Source organism: Herpailurus yagouaroundi, unplaced genomic scaffold (assembly GCF_014898765.1).
Source record: "Herpailurus yagouaroundi ecotype Mexico unplaced genomic scaffold, PumYag 166, whole genome shotgun sequence".
Lineage (NCBI taxonomy): Eukaryota > Metazoa > Chordata > Mammalia > Carnivora > Felidae > Herpailurus > Herpailurus yagouaroundi.
The window spans coordinates 13643725-13663644 of record NW_024412407.1 but is presented as its reverse complement, the minus strand read 5'-3'; the positions used below and the strand labels follow the sequence as shown (position 1 = coordinate 13663644).

General features: G+C 35.1%; 1 protein-coding gene across 1 annotated transcript in view; it reads left to right on the top strand.

The window, feature by feature from the left end:
• Positions 1-19920, top strand: part of MUC19 (mucin 19, oligomeric) — a 98431-nt gene that overhangs the window by 27777 nt on the left and 50734 nt on the right. Inside the window, exons 27-34 of the mRNA XM_040489033.1 lie at positions 1173-1214; positions 1755-1787; positions 2183-2227; positions 12672-12710; positions 13470-13655; positions 15553-15648; positions 16091-16189; positions 17426-17491. Of these exons, the coding sequence (XP_040344967.1) occupies positions 1173-1214; positions 1755-1787; positions 2183-2227; positions 12672-12710; positions 13470-13655; positions 15553-15648; positions 16091-16189; positions 17426-17491 (606 nt within the window). The remainder of the gene's footprint in view (positions 1-1172; positions 1215-1754; positions 1788-2182; positions 2228-12671; positions 12711-13469; positions 13656-15552; positions 15649-16090; positions 16190-17425; positions 17492-19920) is intronic.

Here is a 19920-nt window from a genome sequence, read left to right as displayed (position 1 = left end):
AATCTGATACAAAAATTTCAAATTAGAATGAACAGTTACTAGAAAATCTGTCAAAATGTTATTTTACTCTAGTGTATTCAGCTAGGAATATGATTAGAACATATATTAGGTAATGTATGCTTATTAGTTAAATATCATCATCCAAAGCTTGACATTTTTAGATAATAATTGGAACACGTGGAATGAAAATGAGTTAAATGTGGTCTCCCATGGAGTAAAATTTTAAAATCATGATTACACCAGGAGGTAATTTAAAAATATAGAAATAAAAAGTTACTTTCTTTTTCTTAACTCTTATATCGGCTGTAAGCTCCAAGGACGTTTCAGTCACGTCCACTCAGGAAGAGCGCTGACAGAATGCAGTCTAATTTTAGCTTTGGGACTTGCAACTTACTGGCAATATAAGCATAGTTAGAGTTGCTGCAGTGCACTTAACCGTATTCCTGTTCTGTGTGATGCAGGGGGAATTTTATTTCCTGTAGACCGATATTCAGAGATATCAGTGAAGAGATCGTGAAGTATTGGAAGCCTTATATTTTGATACTATATTTAAAGTTGTGTTATTGTCTGTAAAATGCTATTTAAATTTTTTTTTTAATTTTTTTTTTCAACGTTTATTTATTTTTGGGACAGAGAGAGACAGAGCATGAACGGGGGAGGGGCAGAGAGAGAGGGAGACACAGAACCGGAAACAGGCTCCAGGCTCTGAGCCATCAGCCCAGAGCCTGACGCGGGGCTCGAACTCACGGACCGGGAGATCGTGACCTGGCTGAAGTCGGACGCTTAACCGACTGCGCCACCCAGGCGCCCCTAAATTTTTAGTTATTATTGATCACTTACTTACAGCTAAGGTATCCCACGTCAGGGTTCTGAACTTTATTTCTTGGTCCTTAAATAGGCCTTATAAAATTCCTGTGAGATTTTGGTTAAATGATAAAAACAGAAAAAATTATTTTTGGGGGGGGCATACAATAAATATATAGAATTATTTGTGTTGATTTATTTATTTTTATTTTTTTTTTATTTAAATGAGAGATTATTTTGTCACTTAACCTTTGAACACAGGTTTAGAAATTTTCACTTAGTTTATGGTAAGTGATTTTTTAAACTAAATTTCCTGGTAAAATTATCCAAGTAATTTACTTTTCTTCAATAATTTCTTCCCTACACAGTTTCAGCTACAGCAGCTACCTCCATATTAAGCACCGAAACAGGTAAAAAAAAAAAAAAAAAAAAAAAAGTGTGCCTTTTAGCTTCTAAATCAGCAGCAAAGTGAATTTGCAATGCGGCAATTTGGCCCTTTTTTCAAATTTGTCATTCTCTATTTATTTCCTAAATGCCAGATAGCAGGGTCTACATCCAGTTGTAATATTAGTGAAGAGCATCTTCCCTATTCAGAGGTTATGCATCCTAAAAAGAACATTCTCCATACTAGTTTGGAGAAAGTGAAGAAAATTCTACTACTGAAGATCATTCTATGTTAAAGTCTTTAAAAATGATTTACAACTTATCCTTTACTAATATCAAGGAATCTCAATGTTAATTGAATGATTTGTAGTAAAGCAATAGCCTAAGGACTACAAAAAGTGTTTTGAAATGTGTGGACATCTGATTAATACATTTAACTGTTACATTTAATCATTTATTTGCATTAGACATATATGTAAACACATCTCTAAATAAATACTTTTAATTTTGTCTTTTAACACAATTTTAACATACATTTCCAAATATTTGCCTCCTTCTTTGTATAGCAATAACATTGGTAACCAGGAGCTCAGGTGCAGGTAAGCCATAATCTTCACCCACAACTTAATCAAGAGGGCATTTACAAAAAAAAAAAAAAAAAAAAAACCCAAAAAACAAAACTTCTTTTTGCACTATTATATCTTTCTAATGACATTTTATGGGGACTTTTGTTTTGTTTGTTTTTAAGAATGCTTTAGAGGAAGACCTTGGAAAAAATGTTACGCAAAATGATGTTTTCTTGACCTTTTACTTGTGGTCTATGGATTTGAAAGCTTTAATTTTATACTTTAATATCTATCCACCTATATGATTAAATTTCTTTGAAACATTAATTTCAAGTTGACCCATTTTATACATGACCATAGATGTTCTCAGAAACATAATGTTCCCTCTGTGCAAAACTAATTATTTTCCATTGTTTTCTCTAATTCAGCAGCTTCCATTCCAGTGATTACAACATCAAGCAGCGAAACAATAGGTGGGTGAATCAGAAAACTTGTAAAATGACAATGCAGGGTTTTTTTTACATATATTAAACATTTTTTTTAACTTAAAGCCTATTTTAATTAATATACCCACTTGTTTATATTTAGGACTTTTTCTTCCCCACCTGAATACTTTCACTTTCTCCTATTATTTATTACTTTCTCTATTAAAAAAATGGATATATATTTACATGCACGATATGTTTTGAGGTAAAATTGACACATACCATTATATTAGTTGCCGGTGTACCTCATAGCAACTTGGTATTTATATATATTGCAAAATGATCACCATGATAAGTCTAGTTTACATCCTTAAAGTCTCAGACCATGTTTTGCCCTACCTGTATTCCCAAATGCACCTAGTCCCAAGCTGTGTAATAGCTATCATACATTAAATATTTGTAGAATAAATGAATGACTCTTCTTTTTCCCCGTCCCAAATTTATAATTCAGGTATTATTTTAGGGGGGGGGCAACAGAATTTCTGGTGAAGGTTAGACTATTGGTTAGCTATTATTGTATTGAAACTCTTACAGTTTATACATTCATTCATTGCAGCTAATCTTCTTTCTATAAAATGCAAATGTACACTGCAAAATCAAGACTACTTTTTGATTATAATTTTATATCATGATATAGAATTACAACTATAATTTTGGGTATTTTGTAATTATCAGCAGTGTCTGATTTATTTGGTAATTAATATATTTCTTATATATTCAAAGGGCAAATATACTTCTTAAGTATCAGCCCATCACAGTATGGAATATCATTAAAAATGCCTAAATTAACATGTTTAATTTTTGTCAAACTCTCTCTCATGTTGCATGTTATTAGCAACACTAAGCACTACTGACTTGCTCAGTGTAAATCTTGGAAAGACTGACAGGTTTTAGAAGTATTTTTCTCTATTCTACAAGTGTAAGTGTATTTCCCAAGACATAGTAAAAATTTCATCCCCAAAGTCCTTCTATGTTGTTTCTTATACTGCAGAAAATTTTTCTGGCCATGTATTATTTCAGTCATTAGCAATGACTAAACTTCTAATTCTCATCCCACTTCTGTTTCCATGAAGATTAATTTCATTTTATATAGCTCTCTTTTAGTTAAAATCATTTGTTCAGCTATTAAAACTTTTGAATATTGTGACCATTTAAAGAAATAGAACTACTCTTGACTATGGATTTGATGCATTGTACAGTTGTGCATGAGTCATAAGCAATTTTGATAACTATTTCAATGTAAAGATGTTATCTGCATCCTATATCACAGTAGATACTCAGAAATATGAAAACTGGCTTGATTTTTGTTTAGTTTATACATGTATTTCCTTTCATTGTTTTTATATCCCCAAGAATTCAGTTTTGAACATAATATTATGGAAATTTCATTTTGTCGACACTTTGTATTATAGCAAGCAAATTTTTATATAAAACAGCAGGTCATGAATAGATTACTGAAGTAGTTTTTGTGAGCAATGGATGAAATTGTAGATGTAAAATGTTTAATTAACCTTAAAACATTACAAAAATTTCATTAATTATGTTCACCATAGTATTTAAAAAATCATAAATCTAATGTATAGTTGAATTATAGGAGAGATTACCTGGCTGATTTTTCCCCCCAGAATTCATGAGGTATTAATTATAATTTATGCTTAGCCTTCCCAAATCCTAGTATTTTATTTCATTTCATTGAATTTCTAGCAGGTATTTCATGTTCCAGAAGTATAATATTAATTTACTAAAATGCCACTTTAGTACTATTTTGTAAGATATAGCTAATAACAACTTTTTAAAAACAATTTATTTATTTTTTAATTTACATCCCTGTTAGTTAGCATATTGTGCAGCAATGATTTCAGGAGTAGATTCCTTAGTGCCCCTTATTCATTTAGCCCATCCCCCCTCCCACAACCCCTCTAGCAACCCTCTGTTTGTTCTCCATATTTAAGAGTCTCTTATGTTTTGTCCCCCTGTTTTTATATCATTTTTATATCATTTATCTGTTTTTATATAATTTTTGCTTCCCTTCCCTTATGTTCATATGTTTTGTATCTTATAGTCCTCATATGAGTGAAGTCATATGATATTTGTCTTTCTTTGACTGACTAATTTTGCTTAGCAAAATACCCTCTAGTTCCATCCATGTAGCTGCAAATGGCAAGATTTCATCATTTTTGATTGCTGAGTAATACTCCATTGTATGTATATACCACATCTTCTTTATTCATTCATCCATTGATGGATATTTGGGCTCTTTCCATACTTTGGCTATTGTTGATAGTGCTGCTATAAACGTTGGGGTGCATGTGCCCATTCGAAAGAGCACACCTGTATTCCTTGGGTAAATACCTAGGAGTGCAATTGCTGGGTCATAGAGTAGATCTATTTTTAATATTTGAGGAACCTGCATACTATTTTCCAGAGTGGCTGCACCAGTTTGCATTCCCACCAGCAGTGCAAAAGAGATCCTCTTTCTCCAATATCTGTTGATGCTTAGCCATTCTGACAGGTGTGAGGTGATATCTCCTTGTGGTTTTGATTTGTATTTCCCTGATGATGAGTGATGTTGAGCATTTTTTCATGTGTCGGTTGGCCATCTGGATGTCTTCTTTGAAGAAGTGTCTGTTCATGTGTTTTGTCCATTTCTTCACTGGATTATTTGTTTTTTGGGTGTTGAGTTGGATAACTTCTTTATAGATTTTGGATACTAACCCTTTATCTGATATGTCATTTTCAAATATCTTCTCCCACTCTATTGGTTGCCTTTTAGTTTTGATGATTATTTCCTTTGGTAATAACAACTTTAAAGGAGGGTTTACTGTATTCTAGTGATTAGATACACTTTTTCATTCATTATCTCATTAAATCTCAACAATTGCCTGATTAAGTAATATTCTGTGGACCCCTCTGTCTTCATCATTTTGCAGGGAATGAGATACAAAGAGCTAAAATAATTTTTCCAGAGTTATAAAGATCAGAAGAAAAGGAATTTTCTGGTGTGATACAGAGAGAAACTAGCATTGTTTTTCTTTTCCTTATTATCCATGAAATACAGAAATTATTATCAGAAATTATCATTTCAAAGACATAAATCATTAAGGTCGCCCCAACATTATTCTAAAATCAGGAGACAAAAACAATTTTTTATGTTAAAATTGTCCAATTGTGCCACAAATTGTATGTGTTTTAAATAAATTTAGTCAAATAATCCCAATACACAGAAAACATTGCTTATCAAGTTATCAAATTATTGAGACATTTTCAGCATTCCTTAATAATGTATGCATAGCTTATCTTGTTGCTGGAATAAATCTACAAATGCTTTTTTCCCAGATGAACTGAGGCAGACAAAATTTTTATTAATTAAATCTCAATTTTAAATGAATGGTAGTGGTAAAACTTGATTTAAATTTTAGCTTCTCATTCACTGTCCCATATCTTTTCTGAGACTATGCCTATATCATTTATATCAAGAGGAATTTAGAAGTTACTCAAGTAGTAACTTATTTAGTTTCCCCAAAAAAGCTGTGACTGGTAGGCTTGGCTCATACCTCTCATTCATCTTGGTGGATTCGATTAACTGGACAATCATAAATTGTCTACTTCAGCATGTGCTATAGACTCCTGGACTGGGTACAAAATATTCAGAATAAAATGGAAGTTTCTGAATTTTAACAACCATGAGAGACCACATGTCCATTTACCCCCAACTCAGGAATCATAACAATCTATATGAAGTGAGGATGTCAATCAGAACAATCTTAGACAATACTAGTCATATGTTTACTGGGCATTTTATTTTGAAGTTCTAAAAGGAAAACAAAAAAAGCCAAGCCTGGTGGTGTTGTTTTTCATTTTCCATGTAAGAATAAGACATTTCATTTTAAGACATACCAACATATGTTTCCTTTTTAAACTTGTTTTTTCTAAATTCATCCAATAAGCATCATAATATAGTAAAAATAAAACCGTTTATAGTGTTTGCCTTTTGAACACTTTTAAAAGAAATACATTCTTTTTGTGGAGTAGTTGCCTTACAAATTGTAGACTTGAAAGCTACATTCCACTTCTTTTACTGATGTCCATGGTTTAAAAGTTGAACAGCATTTGACAAACTGGGATGAATCCATAGCTACATAATGATTTTTTGTTTTTCAGCTTTCTAGGGGTGAACTGCTTGATCAGTGATGAGAAAACAGGTGCTGAAATAAGGGTTTCATCATCATCACTGGCAAAGTTTCTAAATATAGTATACATCAACTAAAATATTTAAATATTTAAATAGCTACTTAAAAGTAAACGTTGAACATTTTCCAGATATTATAGCTAGGAAGACACATCATTTTGAATATGTACTGTCTCTTCATGAACTCTTGGAAGTAGGTAGAGGGATTTCATTCTTAGATATGGGAATCCATTTCACCCAGAATTTTGGTTTATAGTCTCAGTGTTCTAAGTGTAGTTTCATTTTGGATAATATGTTAGTATGTTTGAATTGAACCAATGTGATTCATGGGTTAATTTAATTTAGTCAAAGCTTTTCTACTTTTATTTTCTACTTTGTCTTAAGATTTCAATTTAACAGGTATAAAATTTATAGGTATAAAAACCTGTATTTCTTGAACACATAGGTAAGGCTTATTTTTTATCTTTTTTAATGTTTATTTTTGAGAGAGAGCACGTGTGCTTGCACACAAGTGGACGAGGGGCAGAGAGAGAGAGAAATAGAGGTTCCAAAGCAGGTGCCACACTGACAGCTGAGAGTCCAATGTGGGTCTCGAACTCATGACCTGAGATCATGACCTGAGCCAAAGTCAGATGCTTAACCAACTGAGCCACCCAGGTGCCCCACGATTGATTGATTGATTTTTTAAATGTTCATTTATTTTTGAGAGAGGGAGACAGAGGATCTGAAGCAGGCTCCTCACTGACAGCAGAGAACCCGATGCAGGGCTCGAGCTCACAAACTGCAAGATCGTGACCTGAGTGAGCCAAAGTCAGACACTTAACTGACTGAGCCACCCAGGCGCCCCAAGATTTATTTTATTTTTTGAATATAATTTATTGTCAAATTGGCTTACATACAACACCCAACAAGTGCCCTCCTAAATGTCCATCACCCATTTTCCCTCTCCCCACCCCCCCATCCACCCTCAATTTGTTCTCTGTAATTAAGAGTCTCTTGTGGTTTGCCTCCCTCCCTCTCTGTAACTTTTTTTCCCCCTTCCCTTCCCCCATGGCCTTCTGTTAAGTTTCTCAAGATCCACATATGAGCAAAAACATATGATATCTGTCCCAAGATTTACTTTTTGAAAGAGACTGGGCAGAAGGGCAGCTGTTGGCCATTGTCTTGTTCAGTGGGTGAAGTAATTTTGATCAAGTACTAGATGAAATACTTCGCTGAATCAAGTACTTTTTACTGACCATTATTATTTTTTAATCTATAACTTGAAAAGATTAAACAAATTATTTTAAAGTTTCTTTCCATAAATTTAAATGACAGTTCTCAAGTGGATGGAAGGCCAGATAAGAGAAGTGACTAGGTCCTCAGGAGAGGGATTGATGATTTATTTGATTTTATATTCAAGCATCTTGTATAGAAGTTATGGTATGATTATACTGTTGAACATTTCTTTGAGTTAAATAGCATAGGAGTGAAGTGTACTTTTAATTAATTTAGAAAAACATTGAAGAAAACTTTAAAATCACAAGGGAAGCAATTTGCAAAGCTTAAGCTTTTCTCCATGCATTACATATCTATTTTTTTTCTATACAGTAAATGCTTTCAAAGGGTTAAAATATCCTGAGAGATGCCTAGCCAACCATTCCAATAAGTATGTTAGTTTTAGAAGAAATATTATGCAATTATGGTTTTTTTTCCTGTTGAAATTGACAGATCTTGACACAGAGCTAACATTTACTGAGCAGTTTTCTAAGTATTTGACACATATTATCTCATTTGATACAGAAAACTCTGGGAAGTAAGTGCCATTATTTTCCCCAATTTACAAATGAGGAAATGGAAGCACAAGAAGTTTAAGTTATGTGTCCAAGGTTGTCTGCTAATAAGAAGCACAGAGAGGATTAAAATTCAGGACATCTTTTTCTAGATTCCAGTCCTAATGCTGCTGTGTATTTAAGAAAGAGAATAAAATTGAATTTAATATAAATTAGTTATTGAAATAGTTGCATATAATTTCAGATTCCAATTTCAATTTGGTAGTTGTGTTAAAATTTATGATTTATGTAGTAATTTTCTATTAAACTATAAAAAAGCTCATTGACCATATGGGATATTGGTTCATATAATTAAAAAGGGGTTTTGTGACATAATGATTTGATATCTTAAAATGCATTTTTTTTACTCTCTCAAAAAGTTAAAATCTTAGAGTGTTACAACTAATTTGCATAAGGAGCTTATTCTAAAATAGTATCCATCATAGAAAGAAAATAATTACATTGGGATATTATAGAGAGTCACTCAGTGTAGTGGGAAGTAGAAGCAGAAAAATAAGAATTTGAATCTCTTCTGTTCTACTTACTAGCTGTATGACCCTAGTTTAAATCTCCAAACACTCTGAACATTAGTTTTCTCATTTATTAAGTGGGAAGGATATAATATCTTTATTACAGGACTTGAGTAAAGAGTGTAAATGTAATGGTGCAGCTTAGAATAATACACAGTAAGACTCAGTAAAATCAACTCTATTATTACTAAGTTTTTTTTTTAAGTTTATTTATTTTGAGAGAGAAACAGAGAAAGCAAGTAGGGGATAGGCAAAGAGAGGGAGAGAGAGAATTCCAAGCAGGCTCTGCACTGTTAGCGCAGAGCCTGATGTGGGGCTCTCACTCACAAACCGTGAGCTCCTGACCTGAGCCAAAACCAAGAGTCAGACACTCGACTGACTGAGCCACCCAGGTGACCAGTTACTATTAACATTTTTATAAAGAATAATTTATTGTGTAAATGAACTTAGATTTTAGCAAAGGAGTTTAGTATTTTTTATAATCAGAAACCCAACTACTTTCTGGATCAAAACCTGGCTTATTTTTTTCAGAAATACCATATTTTAGAAAAACTGCAAGCTTTGAAGTACCAAAATTGTTGCTTATTAGGGAAATATTATGGATACTCCTTAAGCTTATCTTTCAGAAGTTAATATTAAGCAAAATGGAATCCACTCAGGGAAAATGGCAAAATAATACTTTTATAAAAATTAAAATGATTCTTTAATCAGAAAATCTTAGTAGTAGCTGGAAAATTAATTGCAAGATTTTATTTTAATTATTCAGTCTATTATGTGGTGGAAAATAAACAAGGTAAATTAAATTATTTTTTAATTAAGCTTATGAGGTAAAAATAAATCAACACAATCACTTTGAAAATTTTTGGAGTGGATTATTAGTTCATAATGCACAGAGCTATCAATATTTTGGCAGCTCTTATTATGAGCAGTTACCTCTTGGCAACAAAGCAGCTGATACATAGTAATTCACAATATCAAGTCCTTTAAGCATATGTGTTCATTTGTAAGTGAAGGAAAATATTAACTGTAATTGCAGTGGTTATGGATGCCAAAATTAATGAGAACAGTAATGCTTTATCAGTTTTGGTCATTAACCCATGAAGAAAAGTGGATTCTTCTCTATTCATGTTAATAAAAACTTATCCATATTTTTATCACTATATCAACAATTTTAGACATATCTTCCGAAGTTTATTTGTGGGGGGAAATAACTGCTATATTATATATAGTAGCCCAACTGGCATGTACTCCAATCTGTGACTAGTTTAGATAAGTCTTCTGGCCCTGATTTAAGATGGGCCCTGGAGATCCACTTTGGAGCCTGTTGCCATGTTAGCCATACCAATCGCGAGGAAAGGCCTATAAATGTGTTTTCTCCTTCGTAGGCTAAAAATATTTGCAGTCTGTGCTCTACCATCTATGGTGAGCCACTGTGTTCCCCTTGACTCCATTTGATCAGAGAATATTCAAACGTGGACACCGTGGAGAAGATTTTGATTCTGTTCCATGTGATAATGCTGCTTTTAATTAAATGTTATTGTGCTCAATTTGAAAGAGCTCAAACTGGAATCACTGCAGTTCCCTAAAGGTTATATCTATACTGGGAAATGAAATCTGCAACATATTCTTTTGAAGTATCACGATGTATCCTGCTGCATCATTATAATCTTGATAGTCTCTGTGGGCCATGGAACAATAGTCTTTCTATGTGATCCTTGCATCCAGATCAGCAAGGCATTTTAATTCAATGTCCAATTAATGTGTTCATCCATGAGAAAAGATAAGATCTGAATTGGTCTGTTGGTGGTCTTCTTGACACTGATTTAAAAATTCTTCTCAACTAAAGCTTGACACTAATTTTGAGAATTCTCACATAAACCTTCTCTCAAACTACTTAACATATTTATAATATCCATTTTTGAAGTAATCAAGAAAGGATATTTTATTATTTATTTGATGTGATATTATATATTTCTAGTCTCACTTATAACATTTCTATTGATATAATGAATGGATAATTAAAAAAACTACAAGTGGTAGTTCATTATACATAGATATTTTTATACATACATATTTTATACGTAATATTTTTATATTATATAAAAAGCCAGGGGCGCCTGGGTGGCGCAGTCGGTTAAGCGTCCGACTTCAGCCAGGTCACGATCTCGCGGTCCATGGGTTCGAGCCCCGCGTCAGGCTCTGGGCTGATGGCTCAGAGCCTGGAGCCTGTTTCCAATTCTGTGTCTCCCTCTCTCTCTGCTCCTCCCCCGTTCATGCTCTGTCTCTCTCTGTCCCAAAAATAAATAAACGTTGAAAAAAAATTAAAAAAAAAAAGCCATTTGGGTTATAGTGCTAGGTACTGGATGACTTGGATTTAGTCCCAGCGTTGTCACTGACTAGCATCTATCTTGTACAAATCACATAGCTTTTCTGAGCCCAATTCTTTATATGCAGAATAAGCATAATATTTTTCCTTCTTTCCTTCTATTATCAAATACTTATCAATCACCTATTAGGTGCTGGGCACTCTGCTATCATTAGAGATATAAAGATGAGTTAAAATAGATACAATCCCTGTGTTCATAAAACCTATAGTCTAGTGAGAAAGATGGATATCAATCAAGCAGTTACAAATACAAATGGAAATTTCCGTCAATGACAAGAGCTATGAAGTGCTTAAAATGGGGGTGAGTTAGGTGGAGAAGAGATTTGAACAAGTCAAGATGGTCAGGAAAGGCTGAGGAAAAGATGAGTTGAGAACTGACCAGTGAAGGTTTAACTCAGAGAAGAATAAGGAACTGTGTTCCAAGGCCAGGGAACTGCAAATAGCAGGTATGAGACGCTGAAAAGCAGCCGTGGTGGCTGAACAAAGAATGAGGATCAAATAGGTTGTGTGAGACACTTTTTCTTCTTCTTTTGTAAGTTGCAAAATACTATAATATTGTAAAGTGTGAATTTCCATATAAATAATAGATTTGCAGGGCTTTTCAATAGAGACTAAGATGAAAATACAGAAAATAGCTGATTTTGCTATTTATGAAAACCAGAAATTAACAAAGGCTTAATTTTGAGTACACCGCACCCCTGGCAATAAACAGTTAATAAACTGCTAATGTATTCCTGGTAGGAATGGTTGGAGGGGGGCAGGCACAGGGAAGGCAAAGTAAAAATATGGCCTCTTCCTTCAGGAGTTTACTGGTAACTACAAATTTATCTCCATGAACCTACTATATAAAATTATAAAAACAAATCCTAAAAAATATTTCTTCTTCCCACTACTCCAAATATAGACTAAATGCCACTCGGTAGACAACTATGGAAGGCACTGACCACCAGAAATAGAGTAAAAGAAGTCATTAACTTCAACATTAGCTTCTGCTAACACAGAATTAACTTTGTCATTATTGATATACATTTATTGCATTTACCTTGCATTTGGAATTCAGCATATGTGTGTATAGTATACACATGCATATCCATGCCCCTTCACACATACACATATGCATTGTAAAGTACATTATGATACCATTATTTAATTTTCACGTTTTTTTATTTTTGAGACAGAGAGAGACAGAGCATGAACAGGGGAGGGGCAGAGAGAGGGAGACACAGAATCTGAAGCAGGCTCCAGCCTCTGAGCTGTCAGCACAGAGCCTGACACGGGGTTCGAACTCACAGACCGTGAGATCATGACCTGAGCCAAAGTCGGACGCTTAACCAACTGAGCCACCCAGGCGCCCCATGATATCATTATTTTAAAACTGAAATCGAATTTTATTATTAACTCTCAGTGCTAAATATATTACAAACTACTACATATTGAAAACTAACAATCCAGCAATCTTTCCAGTATTTTCCCTTGAGGTCAGACAAATTTACATCATTTCTCTTTTTCTTATCAGGAACAACTCTAACTCTTCTGAGTGAACCTTTTACTACAGGTTAGTATATTAATTCCCGGTTTTATATGTGAAAAAAAATCTAACAGGGAAAATTATTAGTAACTTTGGGTTTTTAAGAAAGAATTTATATGAGAGTTTTGCTTTTGACAAAACGTTGCGAACAAGTAATTTATTAAGCTTTTCCCACTGATTTAAAATTCTTTAAAAAGCCTGAATTTGTCTTGTTTTTGACCAGTTTATATTGGCTGGCTATAATATGGTTTCTAGTTTTATTTTTTTCCTTATCAGTAACTATTAGTAGAGTATAACAGAAATAAATAACATCAAGCTCAAAATTTAAAAAAGTAATATATAGGATAAGAGAAAACATGTGTATATCTAATGATGTATTTTGCTCTTTTAGGCGTTCTAAGTGTAAAAGTAGCAATTAGCTCTTTCATGATATTTCATCATTGTTATTATCCCTGAGTGACAGTGTGATTAGAGCTTAAGATTCCATTTATTTGAAAGCAACCTCATTGAGACAAATATATGAAGACTTAGCATGACCCAATTTAAGATGCCTAGAACATAACTATAAAAAAAAAGCAATAACAACAACAAAATAGTAAAAACTAAACCAAAATCTTTGAGGAAATTATAGTAGAACAAAATCTTAGGGAACTCTGGACAAAAAGTCATTGGATTCACACTTTCATTTTCTGGAGTGGGAACTGACTGAATAGTTAAATCACCCACCCATTGGAAACAAAATCCAAGTATACTTGACATGAGAAGCTCATTTTATGTTTTTCGCAGGTGTTATTGGAACTCCCGTTCCCGTGACCGTCAGTGCTGGCACCGCAGGCACGACTGTAGTGTACCCCGCCCCCACCAGTCCTGGGCACATGGCAGGTAAACTGAATTCAGAACAAGGTATAGCATCCACAGCTAAGCAACTGGTCTCAGGCAATGCTTCTCAGGACAATATTGTAGAAAATAAAGGTATCTGAGTTAGGTATAATACCAGCCTTAGGTATTTTTTATACATAATTAAAATGTAGAACTTTAGGGGGTGCCTGGGTGGCTCAGTCAGTTAAGCATCCAACTCTTGATTTTTGCCTCAGGTCCTAATCTCACCGTTTATACCATGGAGCCCCACACTGGGCTCTGTGCCGACAGGGCAGATCCTGTTTGTGATTCTGTCTGTCTGTCTGTCTGTCTGTCTGTCTCTCTCTTTGCCTATCCCCCACTTGCACTTTATGTTGCATTTATGTATTCAATAATATTTATATGGCACACTAAAACTTCTGAGTTATTCTCAAATGGAAAATTAATTTAATTCACATTAACACCATTAGGTATTTTTATGCCCAGAAAGAAGAAAATAATAAAAGGTCTCAAAACTGGCAGAGGCAGGATTAGAACCCAGAGCTCTTATCCTCCTCTGTAATGGCCCCACAGTTTGTGATCTGTGCATAAGAGCATGCATCCAAGAAAAGCCAGTGAGAATATGCTTATCATTGTGCATCATTGACTAAATTTTAACTATTGTTGGTTTCAAGAATAAAATATTATTGACATTTTTTAAAGCATAGATGATTTTAATTAAAAACAAACAAGCCTGCCCCTTAATCAGTCAGTAATTTCAAACACCTCTTAAAATTCCTCTGAGTCACATTTGCCTCTGCCTCTTGCTCAGGTGTTAAACAGTTTCCATTTAATACCTGCAGTTGTCTACATGGCTCATCTTCCTCCAACACAGGTGTTCAAAGTGTGGTTCCAAGACCAACAGCCTCAGTGTCTCCTGGGAATTTTTTAGAAATGCAGATTTTCAGGCCCATCTGTTTTGTTTCAGAAGCTTTTGAAGTGAAGCCCAGCAAACCATATTAACAAGCCCTTTAAGCAACTGATGCATATCAAAGTTGAGAACATTTCCACTCTTTCCCCACTTCTGTCCCAATTTACTCTTTAGTCAATACCACGCTAGAATGAACTTCCAAAAATTCAACTGTCTTCAGGTCATTCGACAATTGTTCTGATTGCTTTTAGGATAAATCAAAACTCCTTTACATACCATTAAAAATCATTTCTTTAGTATATGCAATGGGACTTCGCTTTACATATTTATTAATGAATCCATGGCCTGGTTTTATTTTCCTACATTTGTTTTCCTCTAGCAGATTATTTTGATTTAAAATTTTTGTTTTAAATACTATAATAAATTACAGTTTACATAAAAATAACATATTAAAAGATATAATGTACAGTAGCACAAGAAACTGGTCGATTCCAGTTAGATCAGTGAATTTACTGAACTCTTAGGGTAATGACCATCTAGTTTATATTTCCAAAAATTTGAATCAGAATTACTGGATCATGATGATGAGTCAATCAGCTATCTTTTTTGGGGATCAGACAATCTGTACAATGGTTTTGAGCAGGGCTGCTCCAAGTTTGGTCCACAAAGGTATGCCATCCAGAACTGTTTGTTTTACTGGTCCATGATGTGGTAAGAATTGAGCAGCAGTTTGACACAGTGATTTCGTATCTGTTGAATAAAATTTTATGTTTTCTTTGGTTTCACTTTTTAAATTTTCATTTCTTCACTTTTATGGCATTCTCCCCCTTCCTCCTCCCAAAATAAGGTAGATTGGAAACTTTACAAAATTTCTCTCTTACCACAGTTGATTTGAGAAGTACATTTGGAGTATCAACTCCAGGGTGAGACTGCCTGGGTTTGGCTCCTGGATCTGTTGCCAAATAACTGGGTGGCCCGGAGCACTTCACTTCACCACGTCATCAGTGGGAATGATAATACTGCCAGCTCTGGAGGATTTCTATAAGATTAAATAAGTTGATTTAGGTCTAGTGTATTTCTGAAACTGCTGTATTTTATCAGGAGGAACAACAGGCAGCCCTACTGCACCAGCAAGAGGAGGTGAAGACAGCACACCCAGGGAACCAAGCACAGGGGCGACAAGCCCAGGGAAACCAGGCAAGTCAGATACACATTTTAGCGCCTATTAAATACACTGAATATACCACAGGTTGAATTAAAGATTAAGCTCTATGTGGGGCACCTGGGTGGCTCAGTCGGTTAAGCATCTGACTTCAGATCAGATCACAGTCTCACAGTTTTTGAGTTCAAGACTCGCATCGGGTTCCAAGATGCCCTCGCGGAGACTGCTTGGGATTCTCTCTCTCTTCCTCTCTCTCTGCTCCTCCCGCACTCTCTCTTTCTCTCAAAATAAATAACCTTAAAAAAAGATTAAGCTCTATATGATATTAGGCTGATTTTAGATATCTAGCTGCAGAAATCCTAGGAGTCCTTTAAGATTCTTTTGTCTTGGAAACCTCAATACTGTCCTATCAGAAAAGAGTGATATATAGAATCCTGCAACTCGAGAAGTAAACCCCTTTCCCCACTGTTGTGTCAGGGACCCCAGAGGTTTCAGAGGGCTTCACCACAGCACCTGGGCGTGAGAACACAAATGGAGACACAACTGCCCCAGGCTCAACCGTGGGAGGCAGACCAGGTATGGAAGTGCAAGGTCTAAAGCATCTTCTTACTGACCTTAGGGAAGCTGCCAGTGGCTTCTGAGTGATTAGTTTTAATTATTACTGCACGTATTCAGTATCCCTGTTTTTATGAGCTTAATGGCAGTGTTTCTCCAACATCATCTCAGATGTGATATAGAGCAAAACATGATATATTTTAAACTGCTAGATTCCTGCTTGAGGACTTCTGAAACTGTGAGTCTGGAGTGGGATTAGGGTCATGGTTTCCAATCTTGGCTACAAATTAGAACTGAGTAGAGAAATGAACAAATATATGAAACAATATGTAAACAAATATATGAAAAGTATTTTGAAAGCAGAGAACAGCACAATCTGTTCTGCTTCACCAAAGATCATGATTCTTATTTAGTTTTCATTTTGAAAGGGACTACTGGATCATCAGCTAGTGATACAACTAGATCCCCAAGTAGTGAAGTGACACAATCTGAAGGCAAGTTAGGTGAGTAGAGAATGTCATTCAGAGACCATGGTTTTTGTAAAAACAAAACAAAACAAAATCCCCCAAACAAAACAGAAGAGTCTTTTGTCAGAACCCTGCTGATTTAACTTGTTTTGGTTAATCAAATGCCCAAGAAGGCTGTTGAATGGTATAAAAAGAATTAAGTTTTCAGTATGATATTTTTTTTTCTGGTTTCTCCAAATCTTCCCTTCAAAAATGCCAAAGTACTAGATTAAAGCTACAGTAATGTACATGCTGTCCCAGTACTGTGTTTATCAAGTGTAACAGGAGAACCTGTTGGAACTACTACTGGAACTGGTGATGGCATCACAACTAGATGGCCTTTCACTGATTGCAGCCCAGCTAGGAATTCAGCAGACAAGGCACAGGCTCACCTGGGCATTTTGGTGGTGCTCCATCATGAGCTTAGCTGAGACCTCAAGTTTTTATGAGACATTTAAATGAATTTAGCAATGGCTATAGTTTTAATGGCTGTTATTTTAGGACAAATGAATATGAGTAGCTTGGGCATTTTCATTACAACCATCGATGAAGACTAGAATTTCCAGATGAAAACACAGGATGTCATTTAAATTTGAATTTCACATAAATAAAGAATACTTTGTTATAAGTATGTCCCATTGGGATGATTGTTATTTATCTGGAATTCCAATTTAACTGGACGTCTTGTGTTATCATTTGCTAAATCTGGCAACCCCACTGTGGACTGAGCACCATTGTTCTTCTCAATTAGGAACAACTGAAGGGGAAAATGCAGCCACCACTGGAACTGTTGGTGAAAACACTTCCCGAGCCTCAGGTACTGAATGAACATAATCAGAATGAATCCAGACAAGAGAAATGTGATTTCTTTACTTATGATTTTTACAGAGACAAAGTTTCCTGAAGAATTTAATTATCATTATTTGTGTAATGTCAAAACTGAAGAAGATCAGAAACAAATCAAGAGGTATTTGTTGTGTGTGTAACATCAAACTGATGTTACACAGAGCATCAGACTGATGCTCCAGAGAACACAGGAGAATAGTAATGTACTTGTTTTCTTAGAACTTGTTTTTTAAGCAGGAGAAATGAATATTTATATACATGCAAAGGCAAATACCATGTAAGACAGAAAATAGTCAATATCAAGGAAATGTTCGGTGACAAACATTGGAGTGGGAACTCAAGAGGAAATTCTGGTAAGAGAACTGATTAGATAGGGTTAAAAACAACAGGATTATTCTAGTTTGAACATTATATGATATGATCAGTGTACTATATCTATACACTTTAACAAGCAAAAACTCAAAACATAAGTGAGTTGGGTGGAATTTTAGAGATATATTCAATTTCATGGGAATAACAACAGTCATTTTTCAGTTGTTGCGGTAATATGTTTGAAAACAAAATCTTCTCTCAGCCCAGAGACCCAGTCCATAAAGGTAGTAGAGAAAGAAAACAGTTTTATAATTGAATGAGCCTTAACCTAAAAAAGTGATGCAAATTACAGACAATTTACTAAGAGATTGTAAAAACAGAAAGGAATCTCACCAAGCAGACAACCCTTTACATACATATTCTCAAGAAAAATTATTACTAGTTTTGAAGTAAGAGGACCTTAAAACCCCATTTATTATACATAGTTCATCTTAAATTCACTTAGTAGTTGGGATGACAATTTGGTTAGTTGATTTTATACAGGAGAAAATAAACTCCAGTCTTGAAGGAGAAAGGTTTTTTTTTTTTTAATGTTTATTTATTTTTGAGTTTATTTGAGAGAGAGAAAGAGAGCACCAGCAAGGGAGGGGCAAAGAGAGAGGGAGACACAGAATCTGAAGCAGGCTCCAAGCTGTCAGCACAGAGCCCCAGACTGGCTTCAAACCCAAGAACTGAGATCATGACCTGAGCCAAAGTCTGACACTTACCCACTGAGCCACTTGACAAGAGGAAGTTTTATAACTAGAGGGAGATAAGGGTACTATCTCCCTTGATGTTTACATTTCAAAGAGCCCCCAGGTCCTTGAGAAAGACCTAGAATGACCTAGGTCATTAGGCCTATTTAGATGTTTTGAAGATTTGCACACATTTCAAAGAGAAAAAAACCTAAAATTACAAATTTGTTCTAAGCAAAGGAAAGGGAAAGTCTCTTTCCTTACTTTCACCAGAAAGAATTAAGCCTTTTGTTTTAAATTTTTGTTTGTCCTTATATAAGCCATCCTCAAAAGATGATCAATTTCATATTTTAATTACCTAATTCTTCTTTCTATTGTAAAATTAAGCCATGCCTAGGGTATTGCCTAAAGCCATTTCCAGAACCAGAGGTGACAACACCCCTGGGGAAGCAGGCACTAGAACTCCAAGTCCTGGGAAAGCAGACAAGGCTGGTCCTGACTTTCCAGCTGTGCTCAACCATACCTTCCTCAGCAGGGTGTGATCTGGACTAACCTGGTTTTTAATTTGCTTTTATGGTCTTAGAATTGAGTAGCATTTAAACTCAAAGACCCAATGGGGAAAAAGGAGTCAGGGAAATGTTGGCTGCATACATTAGATCTACACACACTTCCTTCTACAAACCATAAATATCACAGAGCCCACACCTAGAGTGGTTAGAAGGAGAGAGGAGACTAAGACTTCAATGACTGGGAAAGATGACTCTGGGGCTCATAGTGGAGCTGAGATTCAGGTCAGGGCATCCAAGAAGAAAGGGGAATATAAAGAAGTGCTTAATAGTGGAAGAACATAATAGCATCAACTAGGATTTATCCCTGGAGGGAAAGGGCCGTACCCTGAATGGAGACTACTGAGAGAAGATATGAGACCTCACAAGTCAGAGCTCTTGTGGATGTGGAGTTGAAAGAAATAAGATTGGAGAGTTCATAGAATGAGGACTGGCAGTCATAGAACCATGAGAAGGCACTAGACTGTGTGAAGGCAAGGGAAGGGCACTGGAAGATAGAAGAATCCTTGTGGCCTGGGTGTCAAAGAAAAAAGAGAGAAATATTTAAAGCCGAGAACCTCAAGAAAACAGGATAGTAATTAAGAATTAGAAGACAGACAAAGGAAAGAAGCCACTTAAAAAGAAGTTTCTCGGGGTGCCTGGGTTGAACATCCAGCTCTTCATTTTGGCTCAGGTCATGATCTCATGGTTCATTAGTTGAAGCCCCACATCAGGCTCTGTACTGACAGCATGGAGCCTGCTTGGGATTCTCTCTCTCTCTCTCTCTCTCTCTCTCTCTCTCTCTCTCT